The 25,460-nt window shown below is 41.5% G+C and overlaps 1 protein-coding gene across 1 annotated transcript in view; it reads left to right on the top strand.

Moving 5' to 3' along the window:
• Positions 1-15,312: 15,312 nt before the first annotated feature.
• LOC117873448 (opsin-5-like) overlaps positions 15,313-25,460 on the top strand; it is a 42,959-nt gene continuing 32,811 nt past the window's right edge. Inside the window, 4 exon segments of the mRNA XM_034762824.1 lie at positions 15,313-15,400; positions 19,320-19,482; positions 21,727-21,854; positions 23,596-23,930. Of these exon segments, the coding sequence (XP_034618715.1) occupies positions 15,313-15,400; positions 19,320-19,482; positions 21,727-21,854; positions 23,596-23,930 (714 nt within the window).

Genomic DNA, 25,460 nt, shown 5'->3' with positions numbered 1-25,460 from the left:
CAGTCGGGAATCCATTTGAAGTGGGCAAATCTACTGTGGGGGCTGCTGTGATCCAAGTAGCTAATGCAATCACTCACCTTCTGCTAACAAGGGTAGTGATTCTGGGAAATGTGCAGGTCATAGTGGATGGCTTTGCTGCAATGGGGTTCCCTAACTGTGGTGGGGTGATAGACGGAACGCATATCCCTATCTTGGAACCGGATCACCTTGCCAAACATGGACATCAACGTGGGATGGCCGGGAAAGGTGCCTGATGCTCGCATCTTTAGGAACTCCTGTCTGTTCGAGTACCTGCAAGAAGGGATTTACTCCCCAGACCAGAAAATTACCATTGGGGATGTTGAAATGCCAATAGTTATCCTTGGGGACCCAGCCTACCCCTTGCTCCCATGACTCATGAAGCAGTACACAGGCAGCCTGGACAGTAGTAAGGAGCAGTTCAACTATAGGCTGAGCAAGTTCAGAATGATGGTAGAATGTGCCTTTGGACGTTTAAAAGCTCGCTGGCGCTGTTTGCTGACAAGGTTAGACCTCAGCGCAACCAATATTCCCATTGTCATTGCACTTGCTGTGTGCTCCATAATATCTGTGAGAGTAAGGGGGAGACATTTATGGTGGGCTGGGAGGTTGAGGCAAATCGCTTGGCAGCTGATTTTGAGCAGCCAGACACCAGGGCGATTAGACGAACGCAGCTAGGCGCACTGCACATCATAGGGGCTTTGAAAACCAGTTTCATGACTGGCCAGGCTACAGTGTGACAGTTGTGTGTGTTTCTCCTTGATGCAAACCTGCCCTTTTTGCTGATTTAATTCCCTGTAAGCCAACCCTTCTGCCCCCTTTGATCACAGCTGGCAAAGGAAATAAAGTCGTTATTGTTTTGAAACCATGCATTCTTTATTTATTAATTTAAAAAAGTGAGATAACTGACAAGGTAGCCCAGGTGGGGTGGGGGAGGAGGGAAGGGCAAGGCCGCATTGTTTATTGTAGCCACACTACAAATCAAAACTGTTTGAATGACAGCCTTCTGTTGCTTGGGCCATCCTCTGGAGTGGAGTCGCTGGGTGCCTGGAGCACCCTGCATTCTTGGGCATCTGGGTGAGGAGGATATGGAACTTGGGAAGGAGGGCAGGCGGTTATACAGTGGATGCAGTGGTGGTCTGGGCTCTTGTTGCCTTTCCTGCAGCTCCACCAGATGCTTGATCATGTCCATTTGCTCCCCCATTAGCCTCAGCATCGCCTCCTGTGTCTTCTGATCGCTCTTACTTAATGCTTTCCTGGCCTCTGTCACTGAATGCCTCCATGCATTCAGCTGTGCCCTATCAGTGCGGGAAGAAAACATGTCATTGTGAGTGTGGTTTTTTTTTTTTTTTGCCTTCTAATCTGCAATAACCTCAGGGAGGGAGATGATAGGGAGAGCACAGAAACATCTGCACCTGCAGGGAGATAAAAAGGGAGAATAAAATTTAAGATTTCTGCGAACAAAAGGGAGACTCTTTCACAGTGAATCAAGCAATTCACAGCAGACAGCACATGTGCTTTAAGTACAAGGTCGCATTTTGCCTTTTATATTGAGCGCTTCCTAGTATGGTGACACATCACACACAGCTGGGCAACAGAATTCAGTTTCCAGGCAGCCATGGTAAGCCAAAGGGTACGCAGGGTTGGCTTCTTCTGCCTTCATAACAGTTGGGAATGGTTTCAAACTGAAGCACCCTCCTTTCCCATAGCAAGCAATGCTGGTTGGGTTTGCCATTTAAAAGGAGGGGCTTCGGTTTTGGGGTGGATGTGCAGCACACCCCTCCTCCCACCCCACCGCGTGGCTATTCTCTTGGATGATCCCTTCACCCTCCCCTCCCCGCTGTGTGGCTATTCTCAGGGATGATCCCTTTTAGCCAATCGCAAACAGCCCAGCATGAATGGGGTCCTTTTACTGTTCCCTTACAAAAATTCCCCTATTTCAACCAGGTGACCATGAATGAAATCACTCTCCTGAGGCTAACACAGAAAGATAAAGACATAATGTTGCTTGAATGCGACCGAAACCCAGGACCATTCGCTGCCATGCTTTGTGCTGCAATGATTTCAGACTACTTGCTACTGGTTTGGTGTGGTAAAGTGTCCTACCATGGAGTAGGAAATAAAGCAGCCCTCCCCAGAAACCATCTGCAAAGGTTTTGAGAGTACCTCCAGGAGAGCTTTATGGAGATTGTGACGGGTTGGATCACAGAAACCTCCTTGGGAGCTGCCACCCGATATGCAAAGACTACTCCTGCTTCTGTTTTCCCTGCCAGCTCAGGACTCCAGCACCCTGTCTTGCTGAGCCAGACACTTCCGTCTGGCTCCAGACACAGACCCAGGGTCTGAATCTCCTGTCCCAAAGCTGCAAGTTTACCTGAAAACAGCTCACAGACGTGTGCTTGTCTCTAGCACTCAGATGCCCAACTCCCAATGGGGTCTAAACCCAAATAAATCCGTTTTACCCTGCATAAAGCTTATGCAGGGTGTGACGAACTGGGACTGTTCTTACTGTGGTGTGTGAATGCTGACAGGGGAGTGTGGCTAGGATAGTCTGCATTGGGGGATGGGAGTCTGCCCGAAGGAACATACCTGAGCATGTAACATGAGAACCCAGGAAGGGGTTGGAGGCCAGGTGACACCTTGGCCCGGGAAACTGAACAAAGGCTGTGGGAGGGGTCGCTGAAGGCAGAGTGTGGGAAGCGGGCTGGAGAGATGGCTCTGACCCCCCAAACTGAGGGGGGCTGGGATGCCCTGGGACCCCAAGCTGGACCTAACTGAGGGGGGCCCTGTTGTCTGTGCCTGCAAGACCTGTCTTGGACTGTATTCCTGTCATCCAAATAAACCTTCTGCTTTACTGGCTGGCTGAGAGTCATGGTGAATCGCAGGAAGCCGGGGGTGCAGGGCCCTGAGTTCCCCAATACTCCGTGACACAGGGCAAACCCAGAAATTGTTCGCCCTCTATAACACTGATAGAGAGATATGCACAGTTGTTTGCTCCCCCAGGTATTAATACATACTCTGAGTTAATTAATAAGTAAAAAGTGATTTTATTAAATACAGACAGTAGGATTTAAGTAGTTCCAAGTAATAACAGACAGAACAAAGTAAATCACCAAGTAAAATAAAATAAAATGCGCAAATCTATGCCTAATCAAACTGAATACAGATAATCTCACCCTCAGAGATACTTCAGTAAGCTTTTTCTCAGACTGGACACCTTCCAGGCCTGGGCACAATTCTTTCCCCTGGTACAGCTCTTGTTGCAGCTCAGGTGATAGCTAGGGGATTCTTCATGATGGCTCCTCTCCCCCCTTGTTCTCTTCCACCCCTTTGTATATCTTTTGCATAAGGCGGGAACCCTTTGTCCCTCTGGGTTTCCACCCCCCCCTCACTGGAAAAGCACCAGGTTAAAGATGGATTCCAGTTCAGGTGACATGATCACATGTCACTGCAAGACTTCATTACTCACTTGCCAGCACACAGGTATACAGGAAGACTCACAGGTAAATACAGCCATCTGCAGACAATGGGAGTCATCAAGATTCCAAACCATCCTTAATGGCCCACACTTTACATAATTACAATAGGCCCTCAGAGTTATGTTTTATATTTCTAGTTTTAGATACAAGAGTGGTACATTTCTACAAATAGGATGATCACACTCAGTAGATTATGAGCTTTGTAATGATACCTTACAAGAGACCTTTTGCATGAAGCATATCCCAGTTACATTACATTCACTTATATTTTTATAAAACCATATAGACTGCACAACGTCACAGAGATGTCTCTGGAGGATTCCTGCTCCATTCCCAAACATGTTAACAGATTTTTCCAGTAGCTGTACTGGCCGCGAATGCATCCCAATTGTTCAGGGCAAATTAAACATTAAACACAATTGCTTTTAAACCCTGAAGTATAGTTACAAATGTGCACTCACCAGAGGTGCCTTCTCCGGCTTCAGGGTCCAGGAACCTGCCTTGGGAGGCTATTGGCTCCAGGGTGATGAAAAGGTCCTGGCTGCCGGGGAGAACGGATTCTCTGCTTGCCTGCTGCACATTCTCCTCCTCCTCTTCCTCATCCACAAAATCCTCCTCCCTTTTGCATGAGATTCCCTTCTTGCAGGTGTCCATGGACAGTGGTGCGATAGTGGTAGGGTCCCCACCTAGAATGCCATGCAACTGATCATAGAAGTGACCAACCCAGAGCGACCATTTGCCTCCTTTGTCTTTTGGTAGGCTTGCCTGAGTGCCTTAACTTTCACGTGGCACTGCTGTGTGTCCCTTTTGTAGCTTCTCTCCACCATGCCTTGTGTGATTTTGGCATATATATCAGCATTTCTTCTTTTTGATCAGAGTTTGGCCTGCACAGATTCTTCTCCCCATACAGCAATCAGATCCAGTGTCTCCCGTTCGGTCCATGCTGGAGAGCGTTTACGATTCTGGGACTGCATGGTCACCTGTGCTCCTGAGCTTGCCACGCTGACCAAACAGGAAATGAAATTCAAAATTTCCTGGGGCTTTTCCTGTGTACCTGGCTAGTGCATCGGAGTTCAAAGTGCTCTCCAGAGCGGTCACATTGGAGCACTCTGGGATAGCTCCCGGGGGCCAATTCTGTCGAATTGTGTCTGCGCTACCCCAAATTCGACCCAGCAAGGTCGATTTTAGTGCTACTCCCCTCGTCTGGGAGGAGTACAGCAGTCGATTTTAAGAACCCTTTAGGATGACAGAATGGTGTTGGTTGTGTAGACGCATTGCTTATAAAATCGACCTAATGCGGCTAAATTCGACCTAACCTCGCAGTGTAGACCAGGGCATAGAGAGTACACTTATAAAGTTTGCTGACGATACCAAGCTGGGAGGGGTTGTAATTGCTTTGGAGGATAGGATTATAATTCAAAATAATCTGGACAAACTGGAGAAATGGTCGGAAGTAAATAGGATGAAATTCAATAAGGACAAATGCAAAGTACTCCGCTTAGGAAGGAACAGTCAGTTGCACACATACAAAATGGTAAATGACTGCCTGGGAAGGAGTACTGCGGAAAGGGATCTGGGGATCATAGTGGACCACAAGCTAAATATGAGTCAACAATGTCATACTGTTGCAAAAAAAGTGATAATTCTAGGATGTATTAGCAGGAGTGTTGTAAGCAAGACATGAGAAGTAATTCTTCTGCTCTACTCCGTGCTGATTAGGCCTCAACTGGAGTATTGTGTCCAGGTTTGGGTGCCACATTTCAGGAAAGATGTGGACAAATTGGAGAAAGTCCCAAGAAGAGCAACAAAAATGATTAAAGGTCTAGAACACGTGACCTATGAGGTAAGACTGAAAAAATTGGGTTTGTTTAGTCTGGAGAAGAGAAGGCTGAGAGGACCCATAACAGTTTTCAAGTACCTAAAAACTTATTACAAGGAGGACGGAGAAAAATTGTTGTTGTTAACCTCTGAGGAAAGGCAAGAAGCAATGGGCTTAAATTGCAGCAAGGGAGGTTTAGTTTGGACATTAAGAAAAATTTCCTAACTATCAGGATGGTTAAGTACTGGAATAATTTGCCTCGGGAGGTTGTGGAATCTCTATCATTGGAGATTTTTAAGAGTAGGTTAGACAAACATCTGTCAGGGATGATCTAGATAATACTTAGTCCTGCCATGAGTGCAGGGGACTGGACTAGATGACCTCTTGAGGTCCCTTCCAATCCTATGATTCTATAAGTCTGTGTAAACCTGGTAAAGTGGTCCGTAATGACCAGGATATACTCATACCCGCTGCTTTTCTCAAAATGAAGAAAGTCAGTTGAGACTAGTTCAAATGGTTCTGTGTTACTAATAGGATGTAAAAGAGCTTTGGTATATTGGCTCAGTTTCCTCTGTTTCAGGCACTGACAGACCTGAGTTACATAGTGCTCAATATCCTCCTTCATATGGGGCCAATAAAAATGGTCTCTAGCAATGTTAATAACTCAGCATGTAGGTGACCCATGTTTTTCTGTACCTCTGCATAGGAACTTGTCTTTGGTACCTTTCAGGTACTACCAACTTGACTGTGAGTAGTGCTTTTTGAGATAAAGAACACCAATTGACCAAAATGGATTAGGAATTTGATTGGGTCCTAATCACAGTACTATTTCCTTCCAAGTAGCTCCAAAGACTTGTTCCAGGGCAAATTGCTTACCCACTGCCTCTATTATTTCATGTTCTGAATAGCTCCTTTGTAGTCCTGTTTCTATCTTATGGACCAGACTAGAAAAATGCAGTCCATCCTTCCAATTCAAACCTCCAATATGTTCTGTCACTATAAAATTCTTCCTTATCAGGTGTCCCACTGCAGAGCTTATACCACTGTTGTTTCTCTTATTGGGATTGCATTCTCTTTTGTGTCCTTCATTAGAGGTGGATTGGCTATTTGCCATATCCTGTCCTTTTGGTCTAGCAACACAGACATGCCCTGATCTTCTGAACTGGCAACTTATACTCACCGTATAAGTACTGACTAATGTGCCTGAAGTATTGACCAGATCTTTCCTATAACTCTGCTTTGCTTATTTCCTGAAATATTTGAGAACAAATAATGAGATCTTTTCTCTGTATCTGGTAAAACTGCTTCTCTAGCTGTATGCATAGATTCTTCCATCACAGCATATCAGGGTTGGAAGGGACCTCAGGAGATCATCTAGTCCAACCCCCTGCTCAAAGAAGGACTAATCCCCAGACAGATTTTTGCCCCAAATCCCTAAATGGCCCCCTCAAGGATTGAACTCTCAACTCTGGGTTTAGCAGGCCAATGCTCAAACCACTGAGCTATCCCTCCCCCCATTTTTGTGCCCTGTGCTCAGTATATCCATCTGCACTGTTCAGCACTGCAGCGGTTAGCTGTATTGCTTTCTAGGCTCTGCTGTCTTGAAGGGTTGTTTTCCAGCTTCAGGGACCAGCAGCTCACAAACCCTCCTGGGTGGCTCACCAAATGAGACACAGTTCAAACTCAGATTTGGTTCTTTGAAGGCATGGGATTCTTTACTTCAGATGGTAATATGTGAACACTTGTAATACAGAGCACATGGAATCTGATGTCTGCTCCTGTACCACAACAACTTCAAACAGTAGGGATACAGAGGGCTTAGAAATTACACCCTTTTGAACAGTGTGTGTGGGCAGGGGGTGGCCAAAAAGTTCAACCACTGTGAAAACTTCAGTTAGCAGTGTAAGATTGTAGCACTCCCTTTTGTGTATGTCTTGCATATGCATGAAAAAGGATAACAAAAATATCCTTGGTGTCATGGATCCACAGGTTTGGTGCTACGGCCCCAATTTTGGAACAGTCTGTAGCAGGAACCCCTTCAAGTGTGCCAGACTCCCAAGTGGTCTCAACTTCCTCCAGGGTAAGCTACATGCTTCACCACCTCCTTAGACTGGACCTCTGGACGTGGAGCACTCCTTCTTCATAATGTGAGCTCTGTTCAGTGAGTCTGAGACAGACCCTCGATGGACTTTCATGCTCTAATGCACCTTGCCAAGTATTTGCAGTGACACTCGCACAGTGTTGTGAAAGCAGTAGTGATTAGTAGTCATCTGGACCACTGCCTAGGGAATTCTCAGGGTAGCATAGAGGAATGAAGGTTAAAGCATAGTCCAGTCTGGGTAGCCCAGTGCCCAAACAAGCTGAGGTGAACCCATTGTTCAAGGTCTGTCTCTCTATCTGTCTGACCTCATTGGTCTGAATCCCAGGTCAGAGCTTCCAATTGCCTCCAGCAGTCAACACTTATCCCCCACCTCACACTTCTCCAGTCCTTTTGCCCCTGAGTTGGGGAAATGCTGCTTAGGCCCTCTTTGAGAGGTGGGGAAGTCTCTGGGTCACTAGTTGTTAGGCATCAATATCTGGGCAATTGGATCTGCCATTATATTCTCATTGATATGGGACGTAAGACCCAGACACTGAGGTGATACCCATATCTATGTCTCTTTGCCTGCCCTGAGAGCAAACTGTCCTTTTCCACCTCCTAGGTAACAATGCAGCACACAGAGGAAACTGGGCACACACAAGCTTAATAAAACTATTACAAAAAATTCCTACTTCGTCACATTTGGTTTGAAATGCTGATTGTGTTCCGTGAGGAACCAGCACTCTTAAACTGTTTCCCCTCATTTCCCCCTTACATTATACATCATCTAGAAGCCTGATCATCTTCCAGATGCAGAGCTACAGAAAAATGGGGCCCAGTCTACTGTCTTGGAGTAATATTATCCATGCAAATACAGATCAATTCATTAGTTGAATCATCACAAACAACATCAGCAGATGCTCTGAATAGGCAATACAAGTTTATTTCATATCTTGGTGGTTTCATTTATATATGAAGTGCTTGGCCATTGTTTTGGGCATATTTACAATAATAAATATACAATATTGCATCACAGTATAATAGAAGTGTCTGTGATTTTTCTGAATTCCTGAGTCGCAGAATACTCATGTAAAATGGCCTGCCAGCTGCCCTATCTCATCTAAAACCAAGGAAGGGATGAACTCTAGCTTCGACATTTCCATTGGTTGTTGCTGCACAGTTATTGCATGGAGAAGGAGGTGGCTTCACAAATAACCAAATCCTAGAACACCTAGGGATTTATAGTTTAAAACCAATATCTTGAATTCCACCTGGAAGATAATGGTCAGTGGATCACAGAGCACTGACATTAAGGATTCCAGTGAGATATTGTGTCTAATGGAGTGGTGACACATTCTGTTCTAACTTCATCTTCTGGCTAATCTTCGGATGTACCCCAGTGCACTATAGCAATATAATTTTGATATGGAACCTCGCCACAGTTTTTTGTTTTGTCATATCAGAAATAAATGGTCACAGACATCTCATCAAGTGTGGATGAAAACAAAATCTGTTGGCCACAGCTGCTATCTGGATATCTAGGTACTACTCAGGCTCTAGAGCAGGGGTTCTCAGGACAAATTATTTGATTACCTCAGAGTGCAGCCACCAACTCTTGCTAGTGGCTGCTCTCATACTTTTTCCTAAAATATGTAATTAGTTTTAGGAAAAACAAATAAATATGCACATATACATGTCCAAATCATTGTAATTTATTTATTGCTAGCTAGTAAGTCTGTTGTGAAAGTGATATTAACAAATATAAAAGTATTGCTATTCACAGCAGGCTTACTCAGTCCCGGCAAGCCTGGGAACAAATTAAACTCTGAATGAGGGAGTCATGGGAGGCAGCGGGGGGACAGAGCCTGAAGTCACGTGGCTGGAGCCAGGGGTCTGCCACCAGGCATCCAGAGTCCTGGATTGGAGCCCGAAGCCCCACAGCCAGAGCCTGCCCCCCGCCATCCCAGGGCTGAAGGGGGGTGGGTGGGAACTCACCAGGTGCCTGTTCCTCCAGTGTTGTGCCCCAGGTGCCTCCAGAGTGGGACAGGGCCCAACCCTTGCTGGCAGCCCCAGCAATTAACAACAAGGTGGTGCATCCAGGAGCAAGAGGGAGGGGGAAGGGCTGCTGCTTTGCTCTCTCCCCCCCCAGTCATAGCCCAGGAGGCTGTGGCTGCAAGAAAATCCCCTGCTGCATTTGAGAAACGCTGCTCTAGAGGCTCTGACATTACAAATCTGTGTCATCACATTGATTGTTAGACTCCCTCAGTCTTGCCAATTCCCTTTGTAGCCAACAGCATTCTCTCTGTATTTGTCCAGATTGGTGGTAGCCACTTTTAAAACCCCAGAAAGGATGTTCCAATGGATCGAATACGTGATGACTCTGCACATTCTGTTCTCCTGTATTAACGGTTGTGTGATGGAATGATTAAGATATTACTGTAATTTATCATTGGATTGTCATTATTCTGGTCCGTTGCTGTGCCATCACAATTGATCTTGTCAGCTCTCACAAACTATAGGATCTGTCCTTGGACAGTAGCACAGAGCAAAATTTGAATTGTATATTAACACATTTCTAATTTTCTGTGTTGGTCGATTAATTACATAAGTCATCCCTTCAGGGCGAGAAACAAAATTACCTGAAATATGCAACTAACCAATGCAACATTTCCAACCAAATGTCCATTTTGATATACAATTTCAGTGAATATTTGAGCATTCAAGCTAAAAATGTTCTTTTTGCTAGTGTTCACACTAATGAAGCTCAAGTTCCAGAATGCTCCCTGATATCAAACACACATGGGTTATGAATAGAGCTGTGTGGATAACTGATATTTTTGGTTTACACACAGTTCCCCCCACCCTCCCCCCCCAAAATCAGGTCAACCCAAAACTGAAATTATCGATGCTTTGTATAAATAAACATTCATTGGGTCAGAGAGAGAGGGAGAGAGAGTATGACTCTTTAGGCTGGTGTTTTAATACAAAATGGAGCAGCTTCAACAGGAGATACTGAGGGAGACTCACCCCAGAATACCTAATAACTTGGTGGCTAGTGCATTACATCAGAGAGGGAAGACTTGGGTTCAAGTCCCTGCTCCAGATGCCTGCTCTGGAGTGGAGGCTTGAACCCAGGGCTTACAAAGCTGAAATGAATGCACTGGCCTGGGGCTATGGCAAATAAGTAGGTCATGTCCTTGGTTTTGTGAATGATGCCTAAGTCTCCTTGTGAAATTAGCCTCAAAATATCAAAACATTTCATTTTGGCATTTTTGAAATTTTTTGGTTTTGCAAATGAAATAATTTGCCGAAATTGACATAAATTTGTGAAATGTTTCAGTTGTCCCAAATCTGCATTTTTTTTGGTTGAAAAATGTTTAGACCAAAATATGTGCTGTAGTTATTAATACAGTCAAAGCAAAATTTACTTTCTTAATCAAACATTTTGCGGAAGAATATTTCCCCATTTGCTTGGTTTTCCAATTGCCCATTGCTAGTAATTGTATTTTATTCCCATAAAATTTGCCTACATTTTCAACTGGATACTACATTCTTCATTTATTTTTGACCCAAACTGGCGTGCACTGTTGCTATGTACCATTTAACAGCTACCACTTTCCACTTGATAGGTAGCTGGATTTTAATAGCAAATGAAATTATTTCTATGTTTGCAGTAGGTTTATGGTGTACAAATAATGAGGTGTACTATGAAGTTTTATCAGTACAGAGGACCCAATTCTGCCCTCATTTTCACCTGTGCTACTCCCTTTGAAGATAACGGGAATTGCACGTGCATATTTGAGGGCAGACTTAAGACATTAGGTAGCATCTAAATTACACTGATTTATACTCACACAACTAGAGTAATGTAGAACACCATTGAAGGCTGGGTCTGCACTACAACATTTTGCTGGCATAGCTGTGTCAGTCAGGGATGTGAAAAAATCCACGTCTCTGACCAATGTAGCACAGAAGATCACCTTGTGTCAGTATAAGTTACGTCTGCACTAGGGGAGCATCTTCAGGTATAGCTATACCAGTATAGCTGTAGTGGTAAAGCCTTCCCACTGTAAACTAGCCCTAAGTTGTCTCTCAGTTTCTTTCTTTTGTTATTGCCATAGGTTAAGGTCATAGGTCAAGTTTTCTAAACAGTTTATCATTTTTGTTGCTTTCCTCTGGACTTTCTCTATTTTGTCCACATCTTTCCTATAGTCTGGTGCTCAGAACTGGACACAGGACTCCAGTGGAGGCTTCCCCAGCACCAAATAGAGCTGGACAATAACCTCCCATATCTTACATATGACACTCCTGTTAATAAATCCCAGACTATTAACCTTTTTTGCAACTGCTTCATATTGTTGACTCATATTCAGTTTGTGATCAGTTATAACCCCCAGATCCTTTTCAGCACTACTACCACTTATTCCCTATTGTGTAGTTGTGCATTTAATTTTTCTTTCCCAAGTCGAGTACTTTGTACTTCTGTTTATTGAATTTCATCTTGTTGAGTTCAGAGCAATTCTCTAATTTAAGGTTGTTTTGAATTCTAATCCTGTCCTCCAAAGTGATTGCGACCCTTCTCAGCTTGGTGTCATCTGAAAATTTTATAAGCATACTCTCCACTCAATTAAAATATTGACTAGTATTGGGCCCAGGACTGACCACTGTGGGATCCTCTAGATGAGCCCTCCCAGTTTGACAGTAAATCACTGATAGCTACATTTTGAGCATGGTCATTCAACCAATTGTGCACCCATCTTATAGTAATTCCATCTAGACCTTATTTCCGTAGTTTGCTTATGAGAATGTCATGGGAGACTGTGTCAAGAGCCTTACTAAAATCAAGATATGTCATGTCTACTCCTTCCCCCTATCCACTAGGCCTGGAACCCTGTCAAAGAAGGAAATTAGGTTGGTTTGGCATGATTAGTTCTTGACAAATCCATACGGGTTATTACTTATAACCCTGTTATCCTCTAGGTGATTGCAAATCGATTTTTTAATTTGTTCAGTATTTTTCCAGGTACCAAAGTTGGGCTGACTGGTCTATAATTACCCTAGTCCTCTTTGTTCCTCTTCTTTTGAGGGCGCTCACATGCTACAGTAATGGACACTAGTAAATCTTATAATCAGGCTTCTGCTGTGAATAGTCACTGCTGCAGTTGATGGTTAATGAGTGATTTATTAAAAATAAACTGAATAAAATTCAAATTTCACTTTCTGTTGACTTAGTTCTGTTTCAGAGAACATTCCTACCAGTAAATGCATTTGCCAATAAAGCTAATGAAAATAGACAATTAAGAAGCATGATTGCCATTGGAAGTAAAGATCCAGACCCTTAGGTGGTCTGAATTAGTGTAACTCCATTGATTTTTAGTGAAACTACACTTGTTTGTACTGGCTGAGGATCTAACAGTTTATTTAAAAAGAATCCATGGAATAGTGACAGTGAAACTTAAGAATTGACTTAATTCAAATTCAGTTAAGAAAAGCTGAAGTGAAGACAGACCAGCTGAATGCAGATTACCTCTACCTACCACGTTGCAGGAGTGAAGCAGGCTGTAACCTTCTTACTAAATGTGTGTATACAGTGGTTGGCTCAGATCCAGAGTGTTAAGTACAGACCCTACTTAGACCATTTGTTAAGATGACTTTTGTACCTTGTTTTTTCTGACATTTTATATGCTGCACTAAAATCAAATGTGCAAAATTGCATGACTACATCATTTCCTGCTATTATGCTAAGGGATGTGGGGTGAAATTGCCCTTAGGGCACTTAATCATATGACAGTTACAGAACAGAGAGAGCAATGAACCTTTATTATTTTTATCAAGAAGCACAATCAGAGAAACTTGAGAAGGGGAAAAGGCTGCCAGTAGCAATTATATCTACCATTCCCTATGGCAATGACTCATGGCCAGGCATAGGGAATGTTGCTTTACTTTTGTCAGTCTATTTGTATAGCAACTGTAATTTGTCTCATCTGCTGAGGAAAAGTTCCAGCTAAACCTTACCAGCCCCATCATCCACATTGGCCATGAAAATAGGAAGGGACATGACTTTCTTGAGTCCTCAATAATGTATTTCTTACAGGTCTATATAGTATCACTTAGAGATGTGTAGATCCTGCAGTTTAATTCACAACAGATTGAACATAAAGAGATGCTTCACTGCTAAATGCAATGAACTGCAGCTCATTTGCCCCAAGGGCCCTGTAGCCTTCAGCCACTCCTCTCTCCACTGCAGGCCAAGGAAGGCTCAGCAATTTCTCCAGCTGCATTGAGACCAATGGAAGTTAAGAGACTAAATATCTTTGAAGATGTGGCCCTTGATGACCTCCTCCCCAGGTTTCCTGTCAGCATTCAGTGATTGCTGGCTCTAGCATGCCCTTCTAGGGCTTCTTCGTTGTGGGCATCTGTCCTCACATGCTATAAATAGACTTGGAAGGATTAGATTTTTATCGGTAATATTTCTATTGATGATGATAGAAATTTACAGATAGACAAAGTAAGAAAACTACTTTTGGAGCACTTACTAGATTTACTTGATTTAAAGATATTTACGTAGTATATATTTGACATGTGATGTTGACAATTTGTAGTTTAATGGTTATAATGCTTTCTCTTTTTGCATCTCAATGTTTCTCTTTAAACAACGGTCTGACTCCTCCCTCCCCCAATAACTTCCCAGAGTCATAAAATTTTACATCAATAAAATTGGAAAAAATGGTTAAAATAAACTGATATTATCCATTAAAATTATATAAAAAAATCAAATTCTGCCAAGCCTAGCTATAAAGTTGTTCTTGGGAGCAAGATGCGTTCTCAGTAGGGCAGTGGGAGCTGGGAAAACACTAGTGGATGCACTGCTGGCTAGCCAGACTCGGGCCAGGGGCAGAAGTGCTCTGTAGTCCCTAACATAGTAGCAAGAGAATCCCTGGCAAGGTACAAGTGGCTCAAGTTCACCCATTGGAACAGGATTCCAAATTCTTCTTGCGCTTTGCAAGCAGTTCACTATTTTCTCTAATTTATTTGTTGTTGAATATCGGTTGCTGAAGAATTTCTTGAGGGCAAATTCAGAGATGTTCTATAGAATCTCTTGCAGTCAGAGTCCCTTAGATTTACTTAAGTACCCTCTCTGAAATGTAAGGGAATCCAAGTTGGTGTAATTTAAGAACCAACCAGCCAGAAGAAAATGTAAATTAATATAGGAATGTCCTGCTTTAATTTGCACTTTTATATGCTATCCTGTTAGGGGCGAAAAGAGGAGTAGAACAATTAGACTTCTTTACACAGAGACTCAATGGGACAAATTCAGAAATGAGTGTGTATGTGCAGGATGGGTAAAATCACTTACATGTTGGTAAGTGGGTGTGAACCTAAGTGAGTCAAAGCATGTAATAAATAACTTGCGAAAGTATATTGATGTACCATACATGTTGAAAAGGAAGAGAAAAAGTGTAAATTATACTTATATTAGATCGCTATATTTTCTTAGGGTCACTTAGGGCCTGATCCAGCTCCCGTTGAATTTTAGATTTTCTTCCATGGTTTTTGGCCTTTCGTGACTCCTATCTTTGGAAAGTGCTGAACAGTCTCACACTTTGAAATTCAGCTCCCTTTTAATGTTTCTCAAGTTGAGCATCAAAAAATCGAGGCATACAGAGTCACAAGACATTTTTTGGAAAATCTTGATGTATTCATGTTCTAATGAGTCAAAGGGACACCCCTCAAGGGTGACAGAAACTAACCTTCCTCAGCAACAACCCCATGCCACATCTCTCATCTTCAAACTTGTCATTGCAAACACTGGAAAAATCAAACCAACGCCCCCCAACAAATAGCTTATTGCTAGTCTCGCAGAAAGCCAACAGAGAGATTCTCAGATGCTGAATTCCCATTTTCTTGTTTTTCAGATGGGTTCCTATCTTGTTAATGCAACATTCCAGTCCAAAATAACAGAAGGGGAAGATATTATTGTTGGAATGATTTATACAGTGTTTGGTAAGTATGTTTTCATGGTAAGTATGTTTTGGAGCTTCTCCTGCGTTTGTTTCATGTTTATTATTTCACATTCCAAAGGTTTGATGAGAATGTAGAGGGTCTGGAAATGGAGTTAATTACTGACACGGATTACTTCAAAGTTTTCATAACAATAAAATAAAAGAATAGATTGGCCTAATTACAACTTCTATCACATTAATTAGTGACATATTTTTCATCAGAAAGAAAGTACCTATTCAATTTTAATCTACTATAATAGTTTGACAATAATAACAGTGTTAACTTTGGAAGCCATTAAATATTTTTAAGAATGATTTACTGCAAAATATTGTGTGGTTGGTTCAACTTATACCAGATGAGGTTCTGGTTAGCACTATTTTGTATTTCTGGTTATGGTGTTAACATTGAATCCTTAAATCCCAATCCAGCATCAACGTCTAGTAGTGCAAATCCTTGTACTCAGGAGGAGTCCCAGGAAAGTCAGTGAGACTCCTCATGGGCACAGTGGCCCATGAAAGTAGATCCAGATGCAGGTTTAGAGGCTTAAACATGAGCAAGTTACTCCTGGAACTGTAACACTGAATTTCTCTGCATCTAAAATCCTCAGTCATTGACTTCACTAGATTTGACCCCAGTTATACCATTGGTGAATAAGGTCTTATGAATTCTTTATGGGTAAGAAACAAAATGCATATTCTAGCTGAGAAAAGGCCAGATCCTTGGCTGTAGCTGAACTGCATACAGCACAAATTGCATGGAGATAGGGGAGAAAGTGCCTTAAAATCACTCTTTCAATCCCTGATACTGCTCATATTGTATGCTGGGCCAGTCTACCTGGTAACTGCTTTAATTTATGACTTCTGACAGCCAGGGATTAGTATGATGTAGAAAGAACGAGGAGTACTTGTGGCACCTTAGATACTAACAAATTTATTTGAGCATAAGCTTTCGTGGGCTAAAACCCACTTCATCGGATGCATGCAGTGGAAGGATGATGTAGAAGGATCCCTTTCTCCTTTTCCCCGTTACATTGTCAGCAGGGAATTGTGTAGACATCTCTACATTCATTGTATACAACTGGAGGACCTCCTTTACGCTAGTATGGTCTTCTCTGCGATGGATGTTGGCTTTTGAGCTGTATGATGCAAATCCAGGTGGTGGGAGAATTTGATCCCTAGTCTCTGCTTTCTGTGAACCAAGTCAAGTGTTTCAAATGCAGAAACTGAGGGTTGTCTGTAAAGAACATCTCCTTCTAAACAACATCACCCCCCAAGACAAGGAGCACCAATATAGTACATCAGTCCTACTTCATGGCTGGAAGAGCAAATAAAGAATCTGAGAGGAGAATTGTGGCATGACTGGCCATTGAAATGTAATTGGAAATCTAACTCTCTTTGTAGCTTTGCAGGAACTGGTATATATATTATAAAGTACTTTCTGATTAGAAACAAATACGTGAGTCTTGCTGTTTGCTCATTGCAGGTGAAAACTAGAATTTTCTGGTGATGCTTTCGTTCTGTTTCTGATGTTCTGCATGCAGATCATCATCAACAAAGCAAGGTGCAAACTTGCTCTCGCTGGAAAGTGAACTGCACATGAAATTGTGAAAATTCCATCTACTTCAGCAGTATATGTTATGCCCCACTTTCCCACCTTTTGCTAAAAAGGCATTCAGCAAGGTGTGTTGCCTAGTAACTTACTATTTTTATTTTCCCTTTCAGATCCCATGATAGCCAACCCTGCTCAGATCACTGGCTCGCTTCAGTGTGATTTTACAGCATGCACTATGTTAGTGGCGTCACAGCTGCTACAGGACCTTGTAAGAGAAAGGAGCCAGGCTTTTGGGCAAGGGGGTGTCAGGTAAGTTGCTTTTACAAAAAGTACTGTGCAACTTTTATGTTAGATATAATTTTGTAATTTATTAAATTCCCCTCTCCCTCCACAATTTAATAACTACAAAACTGACAACAAAACTGACCTTCCCCAATCTCCATGCTCCAGCAGAGTCCTAAAGCAGCTGTGACATCCACATGGTGCATGCTGGGATATCATATCAGAGCTTGAGCTGGTAATCCAAACAGGGTTGGGTGCTGTGGGACCTTGAAAACAAACAGAAAAGGTGAGTTGTTTTTATGGAGCCAAGTGATGATCGTAGACCGGATACTGAGAACATTCAAGTATTACTAAAGTGGATGGAATTTTCATGTGCTAGTTGCAATCCATTTTGATAAGTGAAAGTAATTCTAATGTTTAAGTTCCCATGCCTTCAATGGCCACATTTGATCTTATAGTCTCAGATCATGTCTCCTGTAGAGATATGATGTCATGAAATATTTGGTAGAGCTGGTGGAAAAATGGAAAAACTATTTCACAAAATAGTGGAACCATTTCAAAGGTGTTCCCATTCTGGAAGGTTCAAATAAAAATTTGTGGCAAAATATATTTTAAAATGTTGATATTTTGAATTTTAGGTCCCCTCTTTTGTCACTAAATGAACGATACCCAGTTTTTTCTTCACTTTTTCATTTGTCTCTTTGTGTTTCCTTCTTCCATTCTAAGTTTTCAAAAGTTAAAGAATTTTTCAAAAATTGCAGTGGCAAAAGGATTTTTTTTTAAATGGAAAAAGTCAATATGTATTAAGCAAATCAGGATATTGTTCATTCTGTGCTTTCTGTGTGTGTGTGTGTGGGGGGGGGGGAGCAGGTAGGTGCATATGGAAAATCCAACATTTCAAAATTGTAAAATTTTTGGGTTTGGTGAAAAATAAGGAAAATGTTTAAAGCAGTTTTTGAAAAGTTTTCAGTTTAGAAAAAAAGCCATTTGTATGAAAAAAGTTTTGAACAAAATGTTTTGACAAGCTGTAATATTATTACAATCAGACTAGATCTGGGGAAGTTTAATCCCTCTTCTCCTCTTCCTTTTCAAGAAAGTCTCCGCCCTCAGCACCTGAGATAAGTTTAATACGGTAGAAAACAGTTTGTTACTGCTTATTACAATTCCTTGTTAATCAAAATAACAGTGAATCCAGCTAGCATAGTCCTTCAAGTGAAAGCAAGATAATTTGTGGAGAACATCTGAAAAAATACTGAGAGGTTGGGGGGCAGGATGGAAATAAAATTCTACTGGCTTGGTAATAGGGCCGGCTCCAGGCACCAGCTTAACAAGCAGGTGCTTGGGGCGGCCAAGGGAAAAGGGCGTCACCTGCAGCAATTCGGGGGCAGCAGGTCCCTCACTCCCTCTAGGAGCGAAGGACCTGCCACTGAACTGCTGCCGCCGATCGCGGCTTTTTTTTTTTTTTTTTTGCTTGGGGCGGCAGAAATGCTGGAGCCAGCCCTGCTTGGTAAATATAAGGATATATTAAGTGAAGTAAAGCCTCTTACTGCTGTGCTGAAAGGTCAATACTGAGTTCTGGTATTAGAATTTGAATACATGACTTTCTAACCTAGAAATCAGCATGGCTACTAGTTAAGCCATACTTTTCTCCACAACTATAAGAACTAGGTTTTATCCTACTCATTCCGAGCTAGAGAGCAAATTAATATTCTTTCCCTGTTATTCGTGTTGGAATGTTAGAAATAGTATATCGTCTACTAGAATTATATCAAATCCTAAGAAAATGAACTTTTTAATCTGGCGATAATAGAGATATAATTTAAGTTTATTTCTCCATGATTCACTTTGTATCCTTAATCATTATTGCAAATGAGTCTTAAATAAGGCATTCCTGGGAAGATGTACCAAATAAGGGTATTAAGTGTTCAAAAAAATTTCAGTTGAATTAATTTCATCATAGAAAAAAGATCATCCCATAAACACTGACTAGGTTGGCAATGCCTTACTCCTTGCAAAGAGTATTAAAAATGAAAAGCCAATAAATGAGAGTAATGAATTCCTCTTTTTATTTTATATTCCCCTATAGGAATATGCTCCTTGTGTGGAAACAGTATTCTTCTGTATGTTTCCTACAAGAAAAAGAATTTGCTAAAACCAGCAGAATACTTCATGATCAACCTTGCCATTAGTGACCTTGGTATGACTCTGACCTTGTACCCTCTAGCTGTTACATCCAGCCTTTCTCACAGGTGTGTTCAATATGCAAATAGTATTTATAACATCCTCTGCACAGACTGGAGGCCTCTGCCAGCAGACAGGATTGAATTATTCTGCCACTTTTGTAGAAAGGACAGGGAAGATTAATTACAGAGATTGAGAGAAGTATGTTACGTTGGAGCTGCTGGCTGCATTTAGTTTTCTAGTCTGAGGCCGTTGCAATTTGTATTCCTCCTGGGAAAGGGGCTTGGGGGTATTTCTTCCATACAATCACTCTACCTGCTGTCTGAAATCTTCTGTGGGAGGAAATGTAAAAGCTATTGGAACGTAGCTGTTTAAAAAACCCACAGATCTAATATGCAAACAAATCCTAGGCTGTATATGACTCCTGGGGATTAAATTTAATCCTAGGCCTTAAAGTTATGGTTAATGTCCAACTCACAATTGGACTTCTTTCCACTTTAGCTCTTCTTTCTCTTGCCTCTACCTCCCTCATCCTTGCAAGTTTAACCTAATAGTATTCCATAATACCTGGCTTTTGTGATCTTTACATGGGGCTCAGAATCACTAATAAATGCCCTTGCTGGATCCTAGGCAGTATTTGGTACACTGTTGAGTTTTCCCATGGAAGCTTTTTGGGATTGTGGAGACGAAAAAGGAGGTGCTCACAGGATGGAGGAGAATGTGAATCTAGCCCCCCAGAGTCTAATTTATTCAGATCAAAGGGATTTGGACACCTAGCTGCCACTTTGGGCACTGAAATCCAACATTTAAGAGCAAATGGCATTTGCAAAACATCAGCTCAGCTGCTGCTGCCGAGCCCTGTAGGTGTCTTGGAGACTTTAGGTGCCTACATTTTAGTGGCTGAACATGCCCATAGCCACGTCCTGACCTGCCCATCAGCTCTGTGCCTAACTCCCATCTACTCCCCAGCAGGATTCACGAGCTAGACATTCCCCTTTTGGGCCCCATCCAGGAGGTGTGTTCACAGCATGTTGAAATCCACACAAAGTGACTGGAGGGTGGAGGGGGGGAACGGACCTTCCTGGGGAAACTGTTGATTTTTTTGATTAATTTTTTGTTGGGAAAAGGTTTGAAAAGATCAAACAGAACATGACCTCGGGGCTTGAACACTGCAAATGTTTTGTTTTGAAATGACTTTGTTACAAAAGGGTATTGTACTTTAAAATATAAATTATAATATAATTTTTAAAAACCCAAAATTGGAATGAATTTTATCAGAACAAAATATTTTGAAAACTTCATCTCGCAGGAAATTTCCCATTTTTTTTCATTCTGATTCAGAACGGAAAAAAAACCCCCTCTGAATGTTGGCATTTCCTGCAGAGCCGCACTAGGAAGCAACAAGGTGAGATGTAATCTAGCTAAATGGCAAGGTTCAAGAGGAAGTCTTTCAAGCCAAACTCTGATCCTTGTGGGAGAGCTTGCACAAAAGCTGCCCCCACACTGTCTAGCTCAAGTCAGTTCTATTGACTGTTTACTTCCATGACTGTATCACCTCCTGAGCAATCCGCTTCCAAGAGCTACGGTATAAGATCACCTCTTTTAACTCTTCTATATGACTTGGGGAAGCGGGAGAAGGGAGAGAGGGATTTTTGAGATTCCATCTCCTTACTGCAGGACTATTCTCCTAATTAGTGCTGCTTTCAGAATGTGTCTCTTATCCTCCCCCAGGGCCTTGTCTACACACTCTGATTTTGGTTTGGGTAGCTTAATATGGTTTATTTTAAACGAGTTTCTAATCTATTTAAATTAAACTGGAATAAGCTACTCTTATACTGAAAATACGTGTCCACACAGGGGACTGCATTAGTTTAATTAAATCAGTTTAAATTCATATCTTTAGTTAAACTGCTGCAACTCTCCATGTAGACAGTGCCTAAAAGTGTTGCAGAGGAAGAGGAATGAGGAGACCAGAATTCTTAGCAGCTGGTGCCAGAGAAAAAGGGGCGAAAGAGCTTGGCAGAAGTGGGTGAATTGAACAGCCTCTCTTTTTTTTTTTCTCACCTTTCCTCAAAAATGAAGGCAGGCAATGATTTTCTTAATGGCACTAGAATATTCCAGTAAGAATGCCCTCCTTCAGTTACCTGCTGACCAAGCATTAACATCACAGTGATGCTTGCTACTTTCAAATGGTAAATGTCAACATTGTAATAATGACCACTACGAGGGACTTTCTACTATGTGCCTTTGAATTACAGGAAGAATGCTGGCATCTAAATCTTGACTCTTGTTTTTGTTTTGTTTGTTTTCAGATGGCTGTATGGTAAACAAGTTTGCTTGTTCTATGCATTTTGCGGTGTACTTTTTGGGATCTGCAGTCTGTCAACACTAACATTACTGAGTACTGTGTGCTGCCTCAAAATTTGTTTTCCAGCTTATGGTAAATTAATTTCCTTCTCTCTCGGATTGTTCAGTATTTGTCTCTTGAACAAAGACAGCCATTGGCTAGTCTGTGTATCTTGGAGAACGTTTATATAGAAAGGTGTGTTACATGGGGGTGTGTGTTAAATGATTATATATCTGTTCTCCCCAGTAATTGAGTTTGGTGCTATATAAACCTTGTTTATTATATCCAAACCCACTTATGCTGAGGTAAATGACTCAGAAGAGGACCATGAGGTAACTGTTAAAATAACAGCAAGGTTGGGTTAAGTTGATACCATTTTTAAGATTCATTTTGTACAATTATCTTTGACTTGATACAAGTAGGAGCAGCATTTCAGTATCTTACTTTTTTTGTAAATGGTAGAGATGCATACTATATTCTTTTGACCTTTTCAGATGTTTTCTTTTGGTTTCTTTTGTTCATCTACTCAAGTTCTTTCTTTATTACCTCACTCACTTCTTAGGATAAGAGGAATGCCAGTCAATGTAACATAGAAAAGACAAATGTAGCATCAGATTTTACTGCTATTCAAAGAACAGCTTTAAAATTCTAGTATCTCATTGTTGCGAGAGTGGAACTTTAGGTGGAAAAGATCATGTGTTAATCAGATTTTACCCTGAGGTCAAACTGTCCTTGTGGTTTTAAAATTTGTTAAAATAAACTTGCTTTTATGCTAAAATCTCACCTGGTAACTTTTAGCTTAGAAGATGGTTTTACATTTGATTTTTAAATCCCTGAAGATGTTGTGATGCAAGAAAAATGCGCATGATTGTAGTAAGTGTAGCCATGCAAATGGTGCCCCTCTCTTTTATATTCAATACCAACAGAACTACTTATTCTTAGTGAGATAAATTTTCCAGAACAAAGTTGACCTTCTCTTGAATCAAGACATGCACTAACTAACAGTATCTTGGTTCTTTTCTTGTCGATGCATGGTGTTGGATTGTTTAAAGAAATAGGTAATTAATGTGAAAGTGTGTTGAAGCTGCAACATCCCTGTTAAGTACATATAATGTCTTATTATCATATAATGTCTGATTATCATATAAACCTGAAATATGGCAGATATAAACATTTTAGGCATGCATCATGAACTCTGACCTACAAGTACTTGGTGCTACTTGTGTGGGGCAAAACATTTAGTAGAATTTCTCTAGATGACAGCCCTTCTTTAGTTTGAAATCAGGGTGATCATTCTTTAGATTCATTAGTGTTTGTTAACATTGTGTTTGAAAGTCATACTGTGAACCATTCTAAAATGGAGCACATTTTGAAGCTGCAGGGAGCCGGGTCCTTGACTATGACCAAGGAACACAGAGCACAAGTTGCAGGAACAGGGATGTAAGGTGACCATGAAACTCCCCTTTGCAATCACCCCTCGCTCCCCCAGTTCTGTGCTAATTTGTGCTGATCTGGTTTCCCAGCATAACTCCAACCAGCCTGAGGGTGCCAGTTTTCATTTTAAGGTAATCTGTTTGAGTTCTTTTAAGTTCCCTTGCTGCTTATCTGTTAAGGCATCACAGAAAAGAGAGAGTTTAATAGGGGATTTGAAGGAAGACAATGAGATAGCTTTGTGGATGTTTATGGGGGCTCCTCTCAAGCATGGGGGGGGGGGAAACAATTGTAATACCCAGTGTCCAATAAAAAGGGCCTATGTATTGTTTTCTGGCTTGTATAATTAGAATCCATCACGCTACTGCAAGCAGTTCTTCACTGATTGTTTCATGTCTTCCAGGGAACAGATTTAGGCAAGAACATGGACGAATCTTGATAGCCTGCGCATGGGCCTATGCAGCAATTTTTGCCTGTTCACCCCTAGCTCACTGGGGAGAGTATGGAGCAGAGCCCTATGGTACAGCTTGTTGCATTGACTGGCATTCATCAAATGTAAACACGGTGGCAATGTCTTACACCGTAGCTCTCTTTGTCTTCTGCTTTATCATCCCCTGTGGGGTAATTGTTACGTCCTATACCCTCATTCTGATAACTGTCAAAGAATCCAGAAAAGCAGTGGAACAGCATGTCTCAGGTCCCACCAGGATGAGCAACGTGCAGGCTATTACAGTCAAGGTATTTGAAAATTTGTGTTCTCAAGCCACATTCTGCATGCATGGGCAGCACCATTTAGAGTGCTAGGGGGATCCCAAGAGAGGAATGAGAAAGGAAAGAAGATCAGTTCCATTTGTTTCTGAAACAAGCATGCAATGTTACCTTGTGCAGATTCACCACATGCAAATGAATTGTTCCTGCAAAACCCCTCAAGTGATAGCTGTGAGGTTTCTGTAGCCTTTTCTTTAGGCTCTGGTAACAAAGGTATGGCAGAAGTTTTATTAGAGTTTTGTGAAAATTTCAGATTTTTTTTTTTTTAATTTAAAGTTCTAGATAATTTACAAACTATTTTGGAAGACTGGAGGATTTCTCTGGAAAACCTGGCTTTAAAAGGGAAAATGTTGCTGAATGCAATAAAACTTTGAAACTTGCAATAGAAAAATGCACTATTTGTAGCATGCAAGCAAACTCTGTACCTAAACATACGGTTGCCAGTTATTTGGAAGGAACTCTTAGAGAGTTACATTTTGGCCTTCTGTGTTCAGGTCATTTTTCTTTTGGCTCCCAGGTCCATCTGTCTTTCCCCTTGTTTTCAGGTCACATACCTCACTTTCACCCCCACATCTGTTTGCCTTTAGAGTTCTGAGGAACACACATCTTTCTATTTTCAGAAAGTTTGAAACCCAAAATATATTCCTGTCATTCCTACTATGATATTTTATAGATATTGTCCCAGATAAGCAAAGAGATGGGCTGTTTTGTAATGACGGATGTGCAGTAACATTGCATTGCAGTGTTTTTTGTAGCATATAGTTTCATTTTAAGCTTGCAGTATTACTCATAACAGCTTGGTAGCATTATCTAGATCAAAAAGAAAATCAGATCACATTAAAGAAGTGAGAAATAGCTAAATATTAAGACCTGTGCTATGTGCTCAGGAATCGGTACTAAAGGAAGAGGATTGTATTTTGACAAGAGAGAATTACTGAGCATAAACAGGGCTAAACAAATGAGCTGATAAATATTTACGCTCCTACAATATCCTGAGAGAATACAAGGTTAAGTAATTCGTGTATACCGTTAAAACATATTTTGAAAGATTCTTGCATATTGGATGTTATTGTGTCTATTAGAAGAAATGTAGACCAAATCTGATAAACTTTTATATATTTGGAAAAAGGTTCTGAAGTGAGCTATTTTAAGCCACACATCTCACTGTCCCATATCTTAAAAACGGGGCTCCTAAGTTTGAAATGTAAAGATAAATCACAGGAGTTCTCCAGAGGAACTCTGACTTTTGGATAAATCTGAAAAAAACAATTACATAAAACAAAGATCCATCTCTCTCAAGTGATATGGTGGAACCTCAGTCTGAGTCATTTAAACTAAACTGGAGAATACAGTGCGGGGAACAAGCTTGCATTGGGAAGGTGATGGACTCTGTTAGCTTTGTGCATTGTTTGGAATAGAGCTGGTTGGAGTAGGGTTACCATTCGTCCGGATTTACCCGGACATGTCCTCTTTTGTGTGCTAAAAATAGCGTCCGGGGGG

Source organism: Trachemys scripta, chromosome 2, assembly GCF_013100865.1.
Source record: "Trachemys scripta elegans isolate TJP31775 chromosome 2, CAS_Tse_1.0, whole genome shotgun sequence".
Taxonomy (NCBI): Eukaryota; Metazoa; Chordata; order Testudines; family Emydidae; genus Trachemys; species Trachemys scripta.
The sequence above is the reverse complement of the archived record's forward strand: the minus strand, read 5'-3'. Positions and strand labels throughout refer to the sequence as shown.